The sequence below is a fragment of the Drosophila suzukii genome, chromosome 2L, assembly GCF_043229965.1.
Source record: "Drosophila suzukii chromosome 2L, CBGP_Dsuzu_IsoJpt1.0, whole genome shotgun sequence".
Classification (NCBI taxonomy): Eukaryota; Metazoa; Arthropoda; class Insecta; order Diptera; family Drosophilidae; genus Drosophila; species Drosophila suzukii.
Window position 1 is genome coordinate 3393277 of NC_092080.1, and position 19853 is coordinate 3413129.

General features: G+C 39.7%; 1 protein-coding gene and 3 non-coding genes across 5 annotated transcripts in view; 3 read left to right on the top strand and 1 right to left on the bottom strand.

Moving 5' to 3' along the window:
* tkv (serine/threonine receptor kinase thickveins) overlaps window positions 1-19853 on the top strand; it is a 59777-nt gene that overhangs the window by 23142 nt on the left and 16782 nt on the right. The window contains exon 2 of one of the 2 annotated variants that reach the window (XM_017081133.4): window positions 12931-13068. In XM_017081133.4, coding sequence (XP_016936622.1) covers window positions 12931-13068 — 138 coding nt within the window. Of the gene's footprint in view, window positions 1-12930; window positions 13069-17936; window positions 18922-19853 lie in introns of those variants that run through there. The other variant, XM_017081140.4, reaches the window with a different exon arrangement.
* Window positions 13306-13377, top strand: TRNAD-GUC (transfer RNA aspartic acid (anticodon GUC)). The gene has a single exon. It is a non-coding gene; the product is annotated as a tRNA-Asp (tRNA).
* TRNAD-GUC (transfer RNA aspartic acid (anticodon GUC)) lies at window positions 13890-13961 on the top strand. The gene has a single exon. It is a non-coding gene; the product is annotated as a tRNA-Asp (tRNA).
* Window positions 14308-14379, bottom strand: TRNAD-GUC (transfer RNA aspartic acid (anticodon GUC)). The gene has a single exon. It is a non-coding gene; the product is annotated as a tRNA-Asp (tRNA).

The window sequence follows — 19853 nt, forward strand, 5'->3', positions numbered from 1 at the left end:
TTCGCACGTAAAGTGTTAAAGAGCAACAACAATGGTTATTGCAAAAAAAGGGGAAAAACCCCTACTCAAAAGAATAACAATTTATTTCTTCCTGTGGCCAAGCTTAAAAAGCGCAAGAAATATTTAACAGCAAAGAAATATTCGTCAATTTTTGTGCAACGTCACGTAGGCTTTTTGTTGCCAATGTCGATGTCGCTGTTGTTATTATGACTGCTGTTTTGGCAGCTTTCACACCAACGTGCATAGTGGGTTAATAGCCAAAGGAAATGCCAGACGGTTAATTAGTTTTCAGGTTTTAAATGCAGAAAATATGATCTGCAATTTTTGATCTTTCGAAATAGTATTTTATAAAAAAAGAGGAGTATTTCGCATTAAAATATAAGTTATATTCATAAAGAAATTTCAAATGTTTTGTTAAAATATGAACCGACTTTGTAGATAAAAGAAAAAATCAGAAAAAGATTTTTTTTAACAATATTCACACAATCAGAATTATCTTTTTTTTTTGACAATTTATTATTCGGATTATGATAATTTTTGTCAACAGCCATGCCAATTTTTTCAACACCCCCTTGACATTTAATTTTTATTTGAAAGCAATAAAGGTTAAAGCTTCGTATGAAGCTATGCATTTTAAAAAATATGTTAATAAGGTGTCTGGCTGAGCTCCAAATCTTTATTATAACAACCAATCTTTATGTGGGTATGAATTTTCCTCACTCCCAGTTCACTGTCACTCGGAGCTGAAGTTTTTGGCATTGCCATTGGAAATGGAAAATTGGCATTGCTTACTTATTCATGCGTCAAAGTTGCGTCTCTGGGGTCTCTGGGATTCCTTGGTTTATGCGTCCATTGTCTGTCTGGCCGAGATCAGAGGAGACCATAGAGGACCAGAGGACCAGACATCGGGGTAATGAGCTGCGGCTGCTGCATGCTGCATGCTGCATGTGTCTAGCCTTGCGACATGCCACTCATCAATTAGACTTTTCCTCAAAAATCCGCCCGAAAACCGCCCGACTAGTTGGCCCAACTTGCTCTTGGCCTGTCCTCAAGTCTCAAGTCCATTGTGATTGTATTTTTTTTTTGTTTTTCGGGGCACAGAGAACATGATGTTCGACACCACAATTTGTGTTGTACTTCGTGTACTCGACATGGGCGAATGGAGTGGGGGGATTTGGGCAATGGAGGTGGAGGATCTGGGCGGAGGACGTCGCGTCTTTTGCATTGCAAAGTACAAATGGGGAACGACGTTGCAGACGGTGCTGCTGCTGTGCAACGACCCTGAGGAGCCGCCTCCGAATCCAAATGGAGTTGGAATCGCAGCAGCAAAGGCAGCAGCAGCAGCCTCGCATTGTTCAGCTCCTGACTGGACTTGGACTTCGGTCTGGGTTCGCGTTCGGGCTCCTTCTCCGGCAATCAATTGTTGCATCTTGCTCTCGCTCTGCGGCTGCGGCTGCTGTGACTGTGGCAACGAGGCAGACAAACGGCGTCGTCGCCTCGTTTACTGCACTGCGAAAAACGAGAGAGTCTTTAAATATATGTCACCTACATATATGAGGCTTGTTGGTCTATGTGGAATAAGATCGTAGGCTTGTATGAACGAAAAAAAGGGTTTCATTATGGATAACGAATAACCGAATATAAAATCTTGAAGAATCTTTATTTCAGACTTGAAAAAACAAAATCTCAAGTAAAGATTCCTCGATATTTTTTTTAAATCGTAAATATTATAGATGTTATTGTTTTATCTCTTCATATCTCAAATAATCAATATTTTCGAATTGGTTCATAATACTTAGGTTTAAAAAATGTGAGATTTACTTGAAATATGGTCTATATACAAAATTTAAATATTTTATTATTACCATTTAAAAACTATTTTAGACTTACCAGCATTTGATTGTAGTTTCCTATTAAAATAAACAGTCATTTCTTCCTTTTCTTTATATTGAAGCTTATAATATTACATGAATTTGGTTTTTCACAACAATCTTTATTTAAAAAATATATATTTCTTGATTAGACTTTCTTCCAGTGCATCCTGACCAGGTTGTGTCTCCTTGGCTTCCCAGTTGGCCTGGGTAGGTGATATTGCCTTATCTGATGTGTCATTTCGCTGTGTGCCTTTGCTGCTTCTGTGACTCTTTGCACGCGCATTGCGAGCCTTAATTTTTGGTCAACAGTTTTTTGCTTGTTAGCCAAGTTATGCGGAGGCCGCATACTCTCCTCTTGAGATCTCGAGAGAGAGAGGAGGCCAAGCTGGGAGAAGGCCAAAAAGAACGAAAAACCGTTTACCACATTGCCCAAATAATTGTCGTGTTGCTGGCGGATTCGTCTTTTGCCGCGTTTCACGTTGCCAATTATGAGGCACGCTCCACGCGTTTTTGTTGCCGTTTTGTTTGCCACATCTAAGCGGTTTGCAGGGCACGCCCACATTCTGGCAACGACTCCCACAACCAGCCGCACTCCCAAACCCACTCCACTCCACTCCCACTACTTTGTGGCACCTTTCCACCTCATAGCTGGCCTCCGTGGCCCCGCTGCCATAACCATGTTTTCCTCGGAAAACCCTGGTCGTTTATCAGGCGGCGGGCATCGGGCAAAAAGCTCCTTCTAAAAACCCAAACCCAAACCCGAAACCAAATGCCAATATCCCCAGTCTCGGTGCTCAACTACATTCGTGTTTATCAAAATGAAATGTAATGAAGATCTGCATAATATTTCCTGTTTGTTGGAAAATTGGTGGCAAAGCCTGCCAATTGATCCAAGAGCAGCACGATGGTACAGTTGGTCCAATTCAACAGTGGTCTTAAATCTAGAAATCTGAGAACATTTCATTCATAGAGCCCGACTTAAAGTGATGCAGATTAACTATGAATTTTTTATTCGTTTGAAAATGTTTATTTTTGATCAATTTTAAAATTGATAAGGAGATGATTCAAGTTCCACCAAGCAATTCAAAAATGTGTGTTCTGGGTAGTAATCAAAAATTGTACTTGTCATTGAATTTATATTTTCTTTTCTGGGACCTAATCAACGTGTTTAATTACTTCCTAATCTCTGGCATTCAGTAATCTTTTTTAAATTGATAATGTTACGAGGTCGCTTTGTTTTCATTTTTGGGAATTTGTTATTTTTTTTTATTATAATGGATCCCATCTCACAGTATATAAAACAGACGAGATGGACTTCCTATTCATCAGTAGACGTCTGTTAGATTCCAGCGATGAAGTGGTTTATTTTCCTGTTGGTTGTAAATATTGTTGCTACGTGGTTTATTTTCCTGTTGGTTGTACATATTGTTGCTACTTCTCCAACTCCAGAGGTGATGGAAAGTATTACCGACAGAAAGATCCTAAAGAACATCCCTAACCATATGAACGAGGAATACAGTGCCTGTGGCAATTACTTCGAATATGCCTGCGGAAAGTACGCAGAACGGCACATCAACGAATCCTTCTCGAACGACCGACAAATGTTGGATAAAAGGGTCTTAGAGGACCTCCGAGAACTCATGGAGGAACTGCATATCAGCTCGGGGATGGCGGGCTTTAACGAGTCGAATTTGGATGCCAAGGTCCTACGTTACTATCAAACTTGTTGGAATGCTTCCTCAGAAACGTGGAGCTTGGAGCATATTCTGAGGCTGGCTTCTCCTGGCGAAGATTTCACTTGGCCCCTTCTCACTCCTGATGAAACCAAGTGGCCGAAGGATCAATATAAGTGGATGGATACCCTAGCGTATTTCCAACGTCATGGTCTTACCAATGTTTTAATCAACGTGGATGTCATACCGAATTCGGAGATTAGTGCAGATCCTGTACTGAAACTAAGTATGCCTAGTTTTGAGGATTACTATAGAATGGTTTATCTCCAAACTCTCAATACAATGCGATTTGAGTTTAGGAGGTCGCTACCGGTCTTCAAGCTAGACATACTGCAAATTCTAATAGAACGTATAGGAAGACAACAACCGTATGAGTCCAGTGTATACTATATGAGCGTAGAACAGATTGAGGCGAGTATAGGTCTCAACTTTCGTAAGTTTATCGAGGCAATAGTTGGGCATCCTATTTCCCCTCAATATCGGATTTTGGTCAAGAACTTAAAGTACTTCGTGGCCCTTAAGAGGCAGATGGAATCGACCGACGCCGAAGTCCTGGCAACCTACTTAATGACCCGATTCATCATCTATATAGAGAAAAACATTCTGACCGGCGGAGACCGTACTAATTGCCTTATTGATTTGATCCGCAGCATGAATCTGGCCTGGAACCTCCTCTATAAAGAGCGCTTCCAAAATCCCGAAACGTTAAGGCTAAACATCCAGGAAGTTGAACACATCTTTGAACAGTTGCGCAGACAGTTACTTAATAATATCAATCAGAATCGTCTTGGACTTTCAGAAGAACAGAAATGAGTGGTCATCGAGAAGGTTCAAGATGTTGTTCTTAATATTGGTAATGTTCCCAAGGATCTCGATCATCGAAGTTTCGCCACTCGGTACTTTGAGAATTTGGATTTTCCCTCGGTCGAATTGGACTACGGTCGTGTTCAACTCAAGATTCTGGAAATTCACATACGAAACAAAATGGATCAACTGTTGCTTCCAGGTTCGAGTTCCGAAAAAGATTTGGACATACCTGAACCGATCAGAGATGTTGAAGGACCGACTAGCGCATACTATGTGGCTGACAGGAACTTTATCGTAATGCCATATGCGCTCCTACAGGAACCGTTCTTTATGTATGATAGCCAGGATGTGTTCAAGTACAGCCTAATGGGATTTGCGCTAGCCCATGAGTTGATGCACGCTATTGGCAGTAATATAGTGTTCGACGTCAACGGAAACTACCAGGAAATAGGTAAGGGAATTCTGAACTCGTCGAAATTCCAGAACGGATTAGATTGCATGAACCGCCCTAAGACGGATTTTATCGACGAGCGTATGGCGGATATTGAAGGTCTTAGGCTGGCCTTTTCCACGTACTCCTCCCAAAACACTAGAAATCGGAATGACATACAGTTGGGCGCTTTTAGCCAGGAACAAATTTTCTTTCTCAACTTGGCGCAGTTTTCCTGCTCTAAAAGAAGTTCCGGAATATTAATTGATCACGATGACCACCCACTACGATTGCTACAGATTGTTAATAATAACGATGACTTTGATACTGCTTTTGGATGTCAACGGAAAACCGAAAGCTGCCACATTTGGTGAACTGATTAAATATGGAACATTGTTATTTGTTTATTTAGAATCTCAGCTAGTAAACTGAAAAATAAAACAACAAATAAAAGCTATGTTCTCATTCTTCCTTCTAAATTCTTAGCATCATAGCAGAGATTGTGATTATTTTTGACTCAGCAATGACAATGACCAGCAGTTTTTCAGTTTCCGCATCGAATGCAAATTAGTCAGAGCCAGAGTTATTGCTACGGTTCCTTTAAAACCACGTGTGGCAGTCATAAAACATTTTGATCACAACAAGCGAGTTCAAATTTTGAATTTCGGTGAGGTTGTGGCTTCGAACAATAGTAAGCCAACCAGAAAAAAGCACTTCGTTGTCTTATCAAACGAAATCGAATCGAGAGTCGTCGATCGATCTTGTTCTACTTTTTAGGTCCAACCTTTTGTGCTTTTATTTTCCTTGATTTCTTTGGGGTTTTTTCGGTGGTTTCGGCGCATTCCTCGAGGCCATTGGCTGCGATGGTAAAAGTCATGCCCATTGTTCTGTTTGCCCCAACAATTAACATTTTCAGCTCGAAAGATCGCGTGGGAGGCGCGTTGAGTAGATATATTTATTGATTTAGCTTTGCTATTAACAAATTTGTGAGCTAATTAAGAATATGTCATTCCACTGAATTTGCATTTTATGCGAATTTTAAGCGTTGGCGTAGGAGGAGTCTGGTGTGGAATAACATTCACGCAACATTTGTTCACAAAATATTTATTGTCCGGCCTTTTAACGATCATTATTCTCGAATTGGTCTGGCTGGCAGAGCTTCTGGTAATTTATGTAGATGCTTTTTGAAGCTGACAATATCTAATTTAACCAGTGTCTGCTACTTTAAATGCATGTTTTTTAATTTACCAAGAGGAATTTGACATTATTTATGAAATTTATTCAATATTCAAGGCATAAATAATATTGGAACAGGCTAGTTGAAATGAATATTGAGTTCTTATAATAGGAAAATTAAAATATCAGGTAATACCAAACTATACAAATGTATTTGCTTATTTCTGGGATTGGAAAAGATTAAGAATTTCTCGTATAAACTATTTTTAATTCCTTGCTGCTCATTTAGATTTTCGGTTTAGGTTTAGTCACATGCGGATTATTTCTGAACTTAGAAGATCTTAAGATCTTTAAAAGCTCTCGTGCAGCTGTCGGCGAATGTTCGCTTCTGCCTTTTTGGCCCTTGACTGGCAGACGTTCTTTGAAAGTGATACTACTCACACACTGGCAGGTACACACAGATACCAACCCATACAAACTCACATTTTGGTGGGGACGCGTCAAACACTTGAATGTGTCAGCCTTTAACACTTTTACAATTTGATTTGCGTTGTCTGTTTCCAAATGCGGCTGTCGTCTCGTCCTCAACCGCCAACAAACCACTCTTTCCACTCATTTTGGACATTCGTTTCGAAGGTTCCCCAAATACGAACAGCATAAATATATGTAGATACAGATACTTGAGGAAACTAAAGAATACTAAAAAAGCATAAACTGCCCGACCCCTTGCAGAGATCCCTGCTTTTATTTCGGTGTTTGCCATGCCAGAGGAGCACTTCATATATATGAAGACCCTTTTCACTGGTCGCCAGAGATCCGTCGACTCTTCGAGATTGAGATCGTCGCTGTCTTTCTTTATCATTGGGCATCGGCATCTCTATCTGTAGCTCCAATGTCTGTTGTATTTTTGGGTTTGTCGCTGGCTCTTTGTGATTATGATGAAGATGAGAGCGTGATAAAAGTTCCAAGGGACCGTGGTACTTTCAAGGGAATTGTACTTAGAAAGATCTGTTATATATACGTTATATATTATGTACTTAAAACTATATATACTATATTTAAAATTAATGTTGGAAAGATTTTAAATCCAGACCTAACTGTTATTACTAAGCTCAGGCCATAAAAATGATTATTTGAGTATTTTTTTTGGGAACTATTATAAATTAATTTAATAGAACACCATTTCCTGTCGGTTATCACGACTCACGCTCATCACTTGTGGCATACCTTATCGCACATACTTTCTGCTTTTGGGCTCCTGGCTCTGCGGTTTCTTGGTTGCTGCTGAAATTGTAGACAATACATTTATCCGAAATGCGCCTCTTCACACTTTGGCATTTATCAGTCGGTCTCGACGGCCCGTATTGAATTACATGCCAACGTGGCTGCTGACATATCATCATGATCAAGTGAGCGGCCGAGCGAGCATCCGTCTTCCCATCCATCCAATCCGTCTCCTCATCCCCATAAGAATACCCATCCCCTTCAGAATCCCCACTCCTAAGTCATCCAACGAAATTGCCGTCTCAGCGCGGCTGCATCAATTTCAGCGCTTTCGGGTGACATTATTCAATTTAAGTGCTTTCTATAGAATCTTCTCATAATGAGCATCATGATCATGAGGTTGCCCCCAGCCGAAACAGGAAATCTTCAATTGCGAGTGGAGAATTCTTTTTCGCTGGTCTACGGAATCGTTCGCCGACTCTAGGTCTTTGAAATCGAGATCTGCGCAAAACTCTGCGAACGTCATAGACTGAAAAAAAAGAAAAATATATATATATTTATGTGGGACCACCCAAAATGCTGTCATTCGGAAAAGCTGAAATCATAAAGAGCCAGAAATTATGCGGCTGCCTTTTTCAATTACAAATCAAACGTCAGTCAAAAGTTGAAGACTGTGCTGCGTTTTTGGCTTCAGCCAGTAAGAAAAATATTTGGAAAATACATGCGTGCACATTTGATTATATAAATAATCATCATAAATGCATGACTGCCTCTATAGATTCCTATAGGAACTCTGGGGGGCCAGCGAGTTGCACATTTGGCTGAAATAGCAAACAAACATCGAGGCATGAAGCCATAAATAATAACAAAAGAGGCCAGTTAACTGCAGAGTCGATATTCAAAAGCTATATATCATAGCTCGTTTTTGAAAAAGTTCGCGAAGTAAATATTTTAAGCGAATGCTTTTCATGCTTTACAATCAATTAAAATTCTATAAACATGGAAACTGGGTTAGGTATTTCCGAATTCTTTCTAGAAATAAGCATAAGACAGCCCAAATTTTTATAATCAGACCAAAAAAGTCAATAAATTTAGACCTTTCTTCTCCCTCATCAAGATCATTTGGAAAGAATAATACAAATATGGTTATCCATCAACCAATCACTTGCCAGCTTCATTAGCGCATATCCTAGAAACTTGAAATGAGTTAAGTTCTTTCTGAAAACAAAAACTTTCGTAGGGATTCCTGAGGTGCCATGGAATATGGTGTTGCTGCAGACAAATTGATGTGATTCCAGCAATTTGTGGCTATTCTTTGCCGGCGAGATCATTATGCTGCATTTATGCCCAAATTGAAGTGAAGATCTCCACTTTCAGCCAACACCTGGGGGCCCATTGACAGTGCTATTATACGATGAGTTTTCATTTCTCATCTGGGATCTGGGATCTTGGATCGGATCGGTTCTGGTCTGCCTGATCTGATATGGCCCCAAAGAAAATTAAAGCTGCATTGTGTGATGCGCGTTTGAGGAGCAAAGCAAAACGAAACGATATGATTAAGCAGAAAATAGTGCACTGGGAAAAATAATTAAAGACATGAATGGGAAATATAAGTAAGAAAGAACAAAAGATATCAATAAAGAACCTTAAAATATTTTTTAACACTGGTTCCGTTTAAAAAATATTTGTTTTGTAACAAACTATGAATTTAAGATTGAAGATATTGAATCTGAAACGTACTCTTTAAAAGAGTGTTTTGCATATACTTCAAAGTTTGGTGATAAAGATTTTATATCCAATCAAAATATTTTGATATTATCGGGTTCTTTTAATTTAATTTAAATTTCAAATTCCATAAAAAGATGGTCAGAAATGGATTTTTCGGAGTGTGGAAAAGATGAGGCCCAGCTGCAATCAGCGGGCCAACTTGTTGTAAACAAATTGAAGTGGCACTCAGTGATCCCCTGGTTCTGCGCTCTTCCTCTTGCCTTGGCCATTACCGATTGCACTCGGGTTCAACTCTACCCTTACCCATTCCACACCCATTCCCCTGGGATTGGGATCGGATTGTATGGGATGGTATGGGATGGTATGGTATGGAGACGTGCCTTCATTAGGCCATGCAGAGCGCGTAGGCAGAATGTGTAAACACACAGCGATTTCCATTCCGAATGCGTCTCGTGTGCTATGCGTAATTTTAATTGATTTCATTTACGCATTTTTGACTAATGTTCACACGCCGCTGCATCGGACTGGCGGGGGGTGCAGCTCATTTAGCATGGACTCGGCGCGTTGATGGACAGAATCCAACTCCAAATGGCTGCATCGGGAATTTATTTTTGGCCCTGTCGTCCCACTCTCGCATCCGCAGTTCCCCCCGGCCTGCCTGGCTTCCCCCGAAAAAACTAAAATCTGTAACATAAATTTCACTTTGATCTATTTTTGAGTGGCCAATGCAACTTTGCTAAATTCTGTTCAGCAGAAAGCATATTTTAATTTTTTAATTGCTACTAGAGTGCGGGCGCACTCTGCGGCGACGACCCAGTTTCGAAAGTCTCTGCTGGCCAAATTCTCTAATGGGCTAGGGGATTGGGGTTGGAGAGGAGATCACTAATTTTGAGACAGATTTTTTTATGTTTCACAATTTACAATTTTACTATAATTAATGTCTGCGATACAAGCTATTTTCATTCATTCCAATGTGTAGCTACATATACATTTTTAAAGCTCCGAAAATAGAGTTTTGAATTTAGGGCGAATGAATAGTCTTTGCACAATCACCGCCACTTTGCTAATTACTCAAGTCTGCAATCGAAACTCCTCTATCACAACACTTTTGATTTCACCAGTATGATAGCTTTGGGGTTTTCTTCCCAGTTCTGCCATCAATCTCGAAGTTGACATCCCAACCATGAGCGATTTGGAAAGAAAAAAATAAAACGTGTGACTTACCTAACGACAAACTGAAAGTAAACCTCCAACTTGCCGGGGCCATCAATCAATCAGTCACTTAATATGAATATGAAAATATGAACCCGAACCCACACATTCATTGTGGGTTTATCTGGCGAACATTCGCCTGCCTGCCATTCATTATTCATTGTGTGTTTTCCCTCTCGCCAGCCAAGTTTTCTTATCTAAGGCAACAATGTTGGCCATGTTTTTGTTTGGGCTACCATAACTGCAACTCGAGAGGCGATTTTGCAGGCCGTTTTTGCGGCAAATGTACCACTTGAAATGTTTATAGAAAAATAGCAAACAGCTAAGCAAAGTTCATTGAGCGACCGAACCCCTGGAAAGCCCAGTTACCCAGACCCAGACCACACCCAATTGATTTTCTCTCACTGACCATCTAAAAAAAGCGTTCATGACACTGAAAAATTTAAATAATTTAAAAAACTTTAAATAAAGAACATTTTTTGTTGAATCTCTGTAGTTTTTGTATGACTTATAAACGTTAGTTTAACTATTTGCTATATATTGCCAAACAAAAAGCCGAATATGGTCACACTTTTTTCAGTTCTTTTATACTGATTACAAATATTTCAAATAGGATTCTTAATTAAACTGTTTTTGAAAATACATAATTGCGTTTCCTACAATGCAGTTCATGGCTGTATTTAAATTATTTCTAACTATTTTTACTAATTCTTACTCCTTTTTTAGCCTAGTGTCATAAGGGCTTAACAGATTCGCCGATTGGCTGGCAGTCATTCAATTCATTTGCAATGCAGTCGGCATTTGCTTTTATTTCTACGTAATTGCGAATCTTTTGAAGCGATGCGAACTATATCATCATAGTACATATCGTCCTACCCGTATGCATATTGATTGATAGCCAATTTGCACGTGCTCCAATTTGTGGCCGGGGTTTGGTTATTGTCGCCATGTTCTGCCCATACGAAATCAGTTGCTAGCACCTTACCTTTTCCCCTAACCCATTTGGTTCTTTGGCTGCACCCACATGGATTGTCACGTTTATGTTTTGTTTTTTGTTTTGGTTGTTGGGGTTCTTGGAAATGTGTCGAACACAAGAGCCGCAAGTTTTCCACCCAGCAATTTGCAATCTTTGATAGATGGCTTATGTAACTGCCAAAGAGTGTTAGGCACAACACTAAAGTGGCGAAAATATTAGACGCGTCGGGGGAATTACGTAGTTTGGTCTGCGAAATGGAGTCGACAAGTGCAAGGCACTCAATCAATTAGCGATAGTCGAGCCACATGGGTCGTGTTTGGGTTTTATCAGTGTTTCGGTTCGTGGTTGCACTGAAAATTATTCCAAAACCAATATGGGTCTTAATGGCGTTACCATAGATACATTACCGTATTTGGATCAATCATTGGAGAGCAGTTTTAAGCTGAGGAATTAGTTATATTGGATATTAACTACAATTACCATATAAAGATCAATCATTAGTGAGTACTTTTAAGCTTAAGAATTGGTTATATTGGTTATAAATAGTACTATAATGGAGGTGCTTAGATTAAATATTTTTCATTTCATTAAACATTCTTATGACTTCTTACTTATTGATTCCAAACGGACGGTTTAATTTCACTTATTAACATAAAGGTGTTGTAAGAAGTATCATAATGTACAACTATATTCATGTTACACTTAATTTATATTGAGTTCCATTAATTTACGGTTTTTCTGTGGTTGTAATTAAGATAATCCTCTGCCCGCTTTCGGAATTTCCCGATGACTTCCATCAATGGCAGCTTTTTATCGGACCTGCACTCGCATAATTCATCGTATCGCGTTTTGACAGATTCGGAATGAAATCGCCATCGCGACTTTCCTCGCCCACCCAACACGAGCGTGCCATTTCAATTGGCCGTCGAGTGGCACACATATATTTTTCCTGCTCTCGAAATGAGACGCATCATAAATAATAACTAATGTTTTGATAAGCCCCCTATGAGCGGGAACCACTTTTTGTTTACCAAATTACGTATGCAGTTTGCTCATTAATTTTGGCACAACGAGAGGGGAGAAAAATCACCTCTGGAGGCATACCCCCATCCGCTGAGCTAGCGTCTGAGACACTTCCGCTGATCTCCTCTGAAAGTTGCCCAGTGGGGTTTTAGCACCTCACCTTATAGACAGGGGGATCTCTCTTGGGGTTTTCAAGTCAGGGTTTCGCGTGGGCTTTGCAAGAAGTCAACGTCATCCTCAGAAGACTGTGGCGTGCAGACGACAGAACTAAACGTAATCTCGGCGAGCTGTCAAACAGTATCTTAAAGATGCCTCTTCTCCTGACTACTTGGCAACTGGTTCTGATCGCCGTCTGCGAAGGCTCTAAATTCTGCGGCCTTTTGACCAAGTTTATGACACACGTTTAGCAATCCACTGGGCCCACGCTCATCCGCTTTGCGGGCAGGAAGAGAGTTGTCCATTATCCCCTTTATTTTTTATTTACTCATACCCCTCGGTTTCTTCACCAGGCAAGCTGCCTCTGCCTCTCTGAATTTCTATTTTCAATTAAGATCTCGTATTTCAGGCGCCCGACAAACGCGCAATTGTTGTTGTTAAATTATTAATTGACATTTGCCTGGCGCCACAGAAGAGCAACTGAAGTGCCAAGACTGCCACCCGCTCTCCCTTTTTTTTGTTTACAAATTAGTTACACAGTTTTTCAATTTACTTATATTTCGTATTGCCTGTTTTCTCTTTGCCTTGTAGGTGAATTCAATGCGAATGTTCACCCAGATGTCGAAGCTATAGCCGCCGCGGCTTTGAGCGGCATGGAAATGGGATCTGTACCAGGATTAGAGGGATTTGAAGACGCCGACAACGAGAAGAGCAAAGCCATGGAAAATGGTAAGTCTGGGAAAAGAGTAAACTCTAGAATTACTTCATATAGCGTTTCTGTGAGAGAAGTAAAGTAAAGTTCATTTTTCGCATATAAAAAACCATCACATTCGTCTATCAGGTAATATACCATCGTCTCATAAACATTTAAGATTAGATAGTCCAAAAATAACAAAAGATCGCAGAACACTGTTATAAAGATGACCAGCAAAGCCATATTTCGTGTTTGGCGAGCGTAGTTCAACATCCTCGATAGTATAGTGGTTAGTATCCCCGCCTGTCACGCGGGAGACCGGGGTTCAATTCCCCGTCGGGGAGAGATGTGAGAACATTTTTTTTTATTTTCATTTTCTAATGTTTTAATAAATTTGGTAAGGCTGACGTATAAAATATTTTAGCGTAAACTTGAAAGTTTTTGAATTAGGATTGGTGCTTAGATTTTCAAACAATTAAGTAAATTCTTCTTAATGCATTGGTCTTAACTTGGAATAAATATATGTATGCCTTGCTTATTTTTTTAAACATTCGTAAACAATATAGAAATATTATACTTTCAGTTTCTTACAAACAAATCTGTTAAATGGTGTTTGTCAGTTGTAAGAAAAATGGTGGAAAACATATACAAGATTAGCATGAAAAAGTAATAGAAAATACTATCACATCTTCACAACACACTTCATTTTATAAAAACTGTAATCTAGTTTTCCCTTAGGTTTCATAATCTCATCTCATACAAAAATTGAGGAAAGTCCAAAAATAAGATTAGAACTCTTTTACAAAGATCACAGTCCGCACAATCATATTTTGAATTTGCCAAGCTTGGGTCAACATCCTCGATAGTATAGTGGTTAGTATCCCCGCCTGTCACGCGGGAGACCGGGGTTCAATTCCCCGTCGGGGAGAGATGTGTAAAACATTTTTTTTCGTTTATTTATTTGTTTTATTAAACTAAACTAACTTAGCTGGATTAACCAAACGTATAAAATATTTTAGCGCAAGCATTATAATCGGATAACTAAATAGTTCGTTCTCTTTTTTTAAACAGAAGGATAAAGCATCCAATATGTAGACAATTCTAATGTTTTCAAATTTACTTTATTGAATTAGCTAACCAATCACCAGCATGCGCCTTCAATAACCACAATCAATATTGTAGACGAACAAACTCTTTTAAGGATGAAAACGGCAAACAGAATAAAGCCAGAACAACAAAATTATTGGCGGCAAAAAAAAAATGTTTCTCAACATCTCCCCGACGGGGAATTGAACCCCGGTCTCCCGCGTGACAGGCGGGGATACTAACCACTATACTATCGAGGACGGTGAGCGACTCTCGCCAAATGCCGCATACGATTTTCGTTAGATTCCAGTTTGATTCTGTTTGGGGAAGACCTTCCCTTTAGTTTTCCGATTGCAATAAAGTTTGGTTCCAAAACTTATTTATAGAGCCGTTGGGCTGCAGTCACCCTCTTAAGGTGTTAATAAGGGGGAATACTTAATACGTTTACAAAGTATGTTTGACGTGGCAGAGGAGTATCTGTGTGCTTCTTAACCCGGTGTGTATGTGTGAGTGGGTAGATTTATGCCCAGCACTGCGTGTAATTATAATTTATCGCTGTTGAAATTCCATAAAACTTTAACACCTCACCTTGGAACCGTGAAGTGCAGCAGAGAGGAGTAAAAAAAGAACCGAAGCGAGCCTGAGATAGAATCGAAATTGAGTTGGTGTCTGGTTAATTGCACTTTAGTTTTTGATGAAGAGGAGATTATGTGGTGGTGTTAATGAAGGCTGCCAGGCTGATCTGCTTTTCGGCTTTTCGTGTGTGTGTATCTATCAGATTTTAATTCATTGCAAAAGTGTGCAAGAATGGAACGAATTCCGAGCATTTTTCCACATGTTGCTGACAACATAAAATGTCTTTGGTTTATTTTTACACACACCCAACAACACGGGCACATACAATAAAGTGTCGCCCACGTTGACACAAATTTCTGGTACAATACGAAAATTTCCATGCTGCAGAGATACAGATACAACACAGACTGGTATATCCATGAGATGCCTGGACAGTGCTACCGGCCAAAAGAAAGAAACAAGAAAGGGACTGAGAACAATCGGGTAGCATGGCCTGACTTTGATTTAGGGCCCAGCCACACTCCAAGTGACATCTTGGACCTTTCCCGAGACCTTTGTGTTTTGCCTGATTTCTGGTGATTTCGTTGATTGGGAGCCTGTTGCGCACATCTGTTGGCCATGTTGCAGTGACCCGAGGGTTTCCACTCTCCATCTTTGTGTATCTAATGCTCAGTTCTAACAATAATCCCAAAGATACAGTCAGATTCGTTACAGATACAGATACATTCGGCCCGCCAGTTTGTCTGGCCTTTTTCCTGGGAGTGTCGGGCCCCGTTTTGTGTTTATTGTATAGATTGAATAGTGTTTTCCCCGTCCACCTCCACTTTTTCACACGAAATACTCAAAAATCCAACATGGCTTTTCCATTGTATAGAGTCCAAAATAAAATAAATGTATGCGCGGGCCAGAATCAACCTTTGGCCCCCGCATTTTCCACTCAAACGTTAGGGCAAACAAATTAAAGAGTACAGTGCAGTGCTAATGGAACGAACAAATCCAAGTCTCGACCAAAGACGTTTTAGCACAGGTGCTAATTGGGCAATGCAGCAAATCCTCGCGTTCCCTATTGCGCAAATTAACACGGATCGCTCAGAAATTTTGCGCTAGAGAAAATTTCGGAGTTCTGACTCTAATCAATTGCGATCCACAAAAGTCATGGACTCTGCACATTCCAGTTTACTTCAAACTGTCAATTTCTCAAGCGTGGCGTACCAGTAAAAAGATAATGATTTTAAAGTAGGCGTAGCTTTGTGGAATTTAAGAATCAGCAAGTTGTACATTAAGCCCGAAATTTGCAATAATTTTTAGCGATGTTTTTAGTGTATACAAATATTATCATTTGTTTTTATTTACTACATATTTTTTCACGAAAATCGGTTGTTCCTTGGAGGTTATCAAGTGGTTTTGCTTTAATTCGGAGGAACCTGCTTTTTTAAGAATCTATTACTCAAGCTCTTGGGATCCAAAAGATGTTTATGAGTTCTAAAAATTGTGGAAACAATGCTTATTTACTTTGTAGTTGATATGTGCTTATACTTACGATTTTATTTTTCTTATCTCTAAAGCAGAAAATAAATCAGTATAGCGTTTATTTATATTAGACAACACTTATCTTGATACATATTTTACCCAAAATATACAACTATAAAAAGATATATTAAACTCTGTTAATTCCTCTGACGAATTAAATATAAATGGTATGCTGCTACCCATTAAACTCAATTGATGGCATCCCCAGATCCAACTTGATTTCTTGGCTCCTCTTGAAAGGGGTACACGAACAGTTGCCCTCTGGCCATTTGGATCCAGTCCCTTTGGAAGTCTCCTACTCTTTTCCCCCATCTGCCTTCTCCCTTCCACCGATTCTCTGTCTCTGGAGCACCCTCTCAGCGTCTGGCTGTGCACCGCATGACTCCTACACTTGAGAAATCACACCTCGGAGGCAGCAGCAGCAGCCCAGCCTCATCCGCAATCCGGGCATTTAGGGAGCTGTAGATGGAGCTGGAGCTGGGGGCATCATCCAGAGATTTTGACTAGACAAAAGCAGAGCAGACCCCGAACCAGATCGAAATGAATTATGGCCGCGGGCGTGATAATAAACGAAAGATCACCACTGGGTTTCGAGTGGAAATGCACGAAGAGAAATTTTTATTTACAGATAAATAAATTTATGTAAAAAACAATCAATGAAACTCACATGATATTAGTAACAAAACCTTAAATATTTTATTTTTATAAAGAAAGCCTGGTATAGTACACAAAAATACTGAAAGATACAATCATCGTAATTATTTTCGCTAAAATATTCAGGTTTTTTTAAGTGACAAGTTTTCAAAAATGGTTAAGCTTGGAAACAGACAGAGGTGGATGCTAAAGTTCGGGGGCATTGATTCTGCTGGGTGTTATGGCGGTCCATAAATGAGCAAGTTATGCACGGATCACAGAGGTTGTCCGGTGGTTCAAATGCGTTTTTAATGCCAGGAGTTACCTGAAGAAAGCCGAAGTGCTAAGCGCTGCTGATTTTTACAGGTAGAAGAATGGAAACCTCAGAGTCTAGGCCATAATTAGCCGCGGACTACTGTGTGACTAATGAGTGCGCAGAGGCTGGAAAACTGATATTGCGGGGATGCAATTGGTATCTTTGTATCTCGGTGAATACTACGGATATCTAATGGATGCGCTCGGGAGAACAGGAGGCGGTGTGCTATTAGTTGGCAATGGTGTTGCTGTTAATCACACGTTTGCCCGCTAACAAATTCGACCAAAACTGTTATTATTTCCGAGCTCATATGTATGCATGCATGCAAAAGGGCCCTGCAATTATGCAGGCGATTCCGATTCTCCCGATATTTCCCCCTCTATGTACTCCCCATCTAGATATGTCAGTTATAATAAGCAGCTAAAGAAATACGAGCACGAACAACAACAACAATAATAGCAACAACAACGATGCTAACTCAAAGATCAAGATACACACGCACACACCTTTGGATGAAAAAAACTTGAAATTCAAGTGAGAACAAAACAAGAACAAATGTTAAGGGAAAGAGAGAGCGGAGAGAATACAAAAAGTATCTCTAGCTCTCGCGCGTTTTTAAACGCTTGAAAATGAGGGAACCAAGCGGTTTTAAACGCTTCATAGCCACAAACTCACGCGTTTTTACTCTCTCCGGGAGAGCAGCCCACTCTCTCCGCTCTCTTTTTCGGGTCTACTAGCAGCGGCGTTTTCAACTGTTGCACATTCGTCGATACGTTCTCCGCGAGTCGTGACGTATCCACCGGATTGTTAAAACAAACCATATTTTGAGATACAATCCCAGAATTCGTCGAATTTCTTTTTGTGTCTCTAAGAAAAACAAATATTTTTGAGTTTTTACAAGAAATTAAAAACCCCGGTGGCTATACAGATATTTTGTTAACTAAAAACCAAACATAAAAGTGCTAAAAAGGCTTTATAAATATTAAAAGATTCAAATAAATAATAGCCCTCATATATCTATGAATTAAACAAGTGACAGTGCCAACAAACCAAACAGTGTAAACATAAATAAAAACGACTAAACACAGGATATGCCTTAACTGGGGATTGAGTTTCACCTGATTTGTATTGCCACCTTTCGTATATAATTATAATCAACGTGATCACGCGCTCACACCAAGCTAAAGCAAATCGGAAAAGAGAAGACCTGGCAAAAGGAGCAGGATCGAGTTTTTCTTTTCTTTTTGTTTTTGGCGAAACCCATAATTTCGCCTCTCTGCTTCTTCTTCGCGGGCTCCATGGTGTCGCCGGCTTGACCGCCGCCTGCCTGCCTATAAACAAACCCAAGTCTTCGAAGACCCCGACACCGACTCCAGAAAACCCAGCCAAAGACAGCGAGCGCGAGATACAACGAATCCAGTTCTCCTGGTGCTTTTGTTTTGCTTTTGTTGCCTGCCTCGCGTTTATTGTTTTGCTGCACAGCCCCGGAAAAGAGGGGACTTGAGGGGGAAACTGGCCCCAAAACACCCGGGATCCCGATACCGATCCCCGTCCTCTATATAGAGAGGAAGGCCAACAAAAACAGCCCAAGAACGACTAAGTTGCATTGCAGCCGCCGCCGTATAAAAATCATCAGCATTGTTGTTGCTGCTGCTGCTGCGCCTCTGGCCCACGTCGTTGTTGTTGCTGTTGCTGTTGTTGTAGCCATCAGACATGGCGCCGAAATCCAGAAAGAAGAAGGCTCATGGTAAATATTAATATAACATTTCTTTGCTTTTTTCTCTCGTGCACTTTGAAATCAGGGGAAAAACAATTGTCCGGGTATCTATTGGGGTATATTGGTTGGGAGGAATTTCAATTTGGTATCTCTCTTTACCTCTTATACAGGAACTCTCCTAAAAATATATATGATCTTATCATTATAGTCTACTAAAGACTTTTTAAGTAACTTTACATTTAAAGGATTGACAAACAAAAAACTTGCTTGCGAATTCTACTAAAAATACGAAAATGACAGTTCATTTTCTTAAGACCCTAATCTCCCTATATAGAGGAAAAGGTCCAAAACAATATAATTTTTGATAACAACTACTCAATTTTTAAATGTTTATTATCACATCATGTTAGTATGACAAAGATAAGTGCCTTTATGATAAAGATAAAAATACTGTGCTGATAAAAGGTGAACGTGTTAGTTTGTTTTTGTATAAAAAGTATTTATAGATATGGTATTTGTAGCAAAAACATCATAAATAATAGTTTTATAAGTTTTAATTTTATTTACAACTTGTTTGTTCTTGTAGAGACCTAATACTACTAAAGGAAGCTATAAAAAACCCATATGAAAAGGGCTTTTAGCGAATACTATTAAATAAATACAAACCAGGTTTTTGCCCTATCATGATCCTCTGGGCTGTAAAACCAACTGCGTCCTTATTTTAAACTAAAACGAGTGAGCTTACCAGTTCAACTCAATAAAAATAGTATTTATTTAATCATTGCATCGTAAAAGAGGAGTATTTACCATTCGATCGGTTTCCTTTATTACCATTTATCTTGGGAATTGGCTTTTGGCCATTTATAGTTTAAGTTGCGATTCTCTGGGAGATTTTCCCCGAAGCTTTCACTGCGACTCAGACTTGTCGCTTATCGGCCAGTGGATCGGCGGACATGGCCATC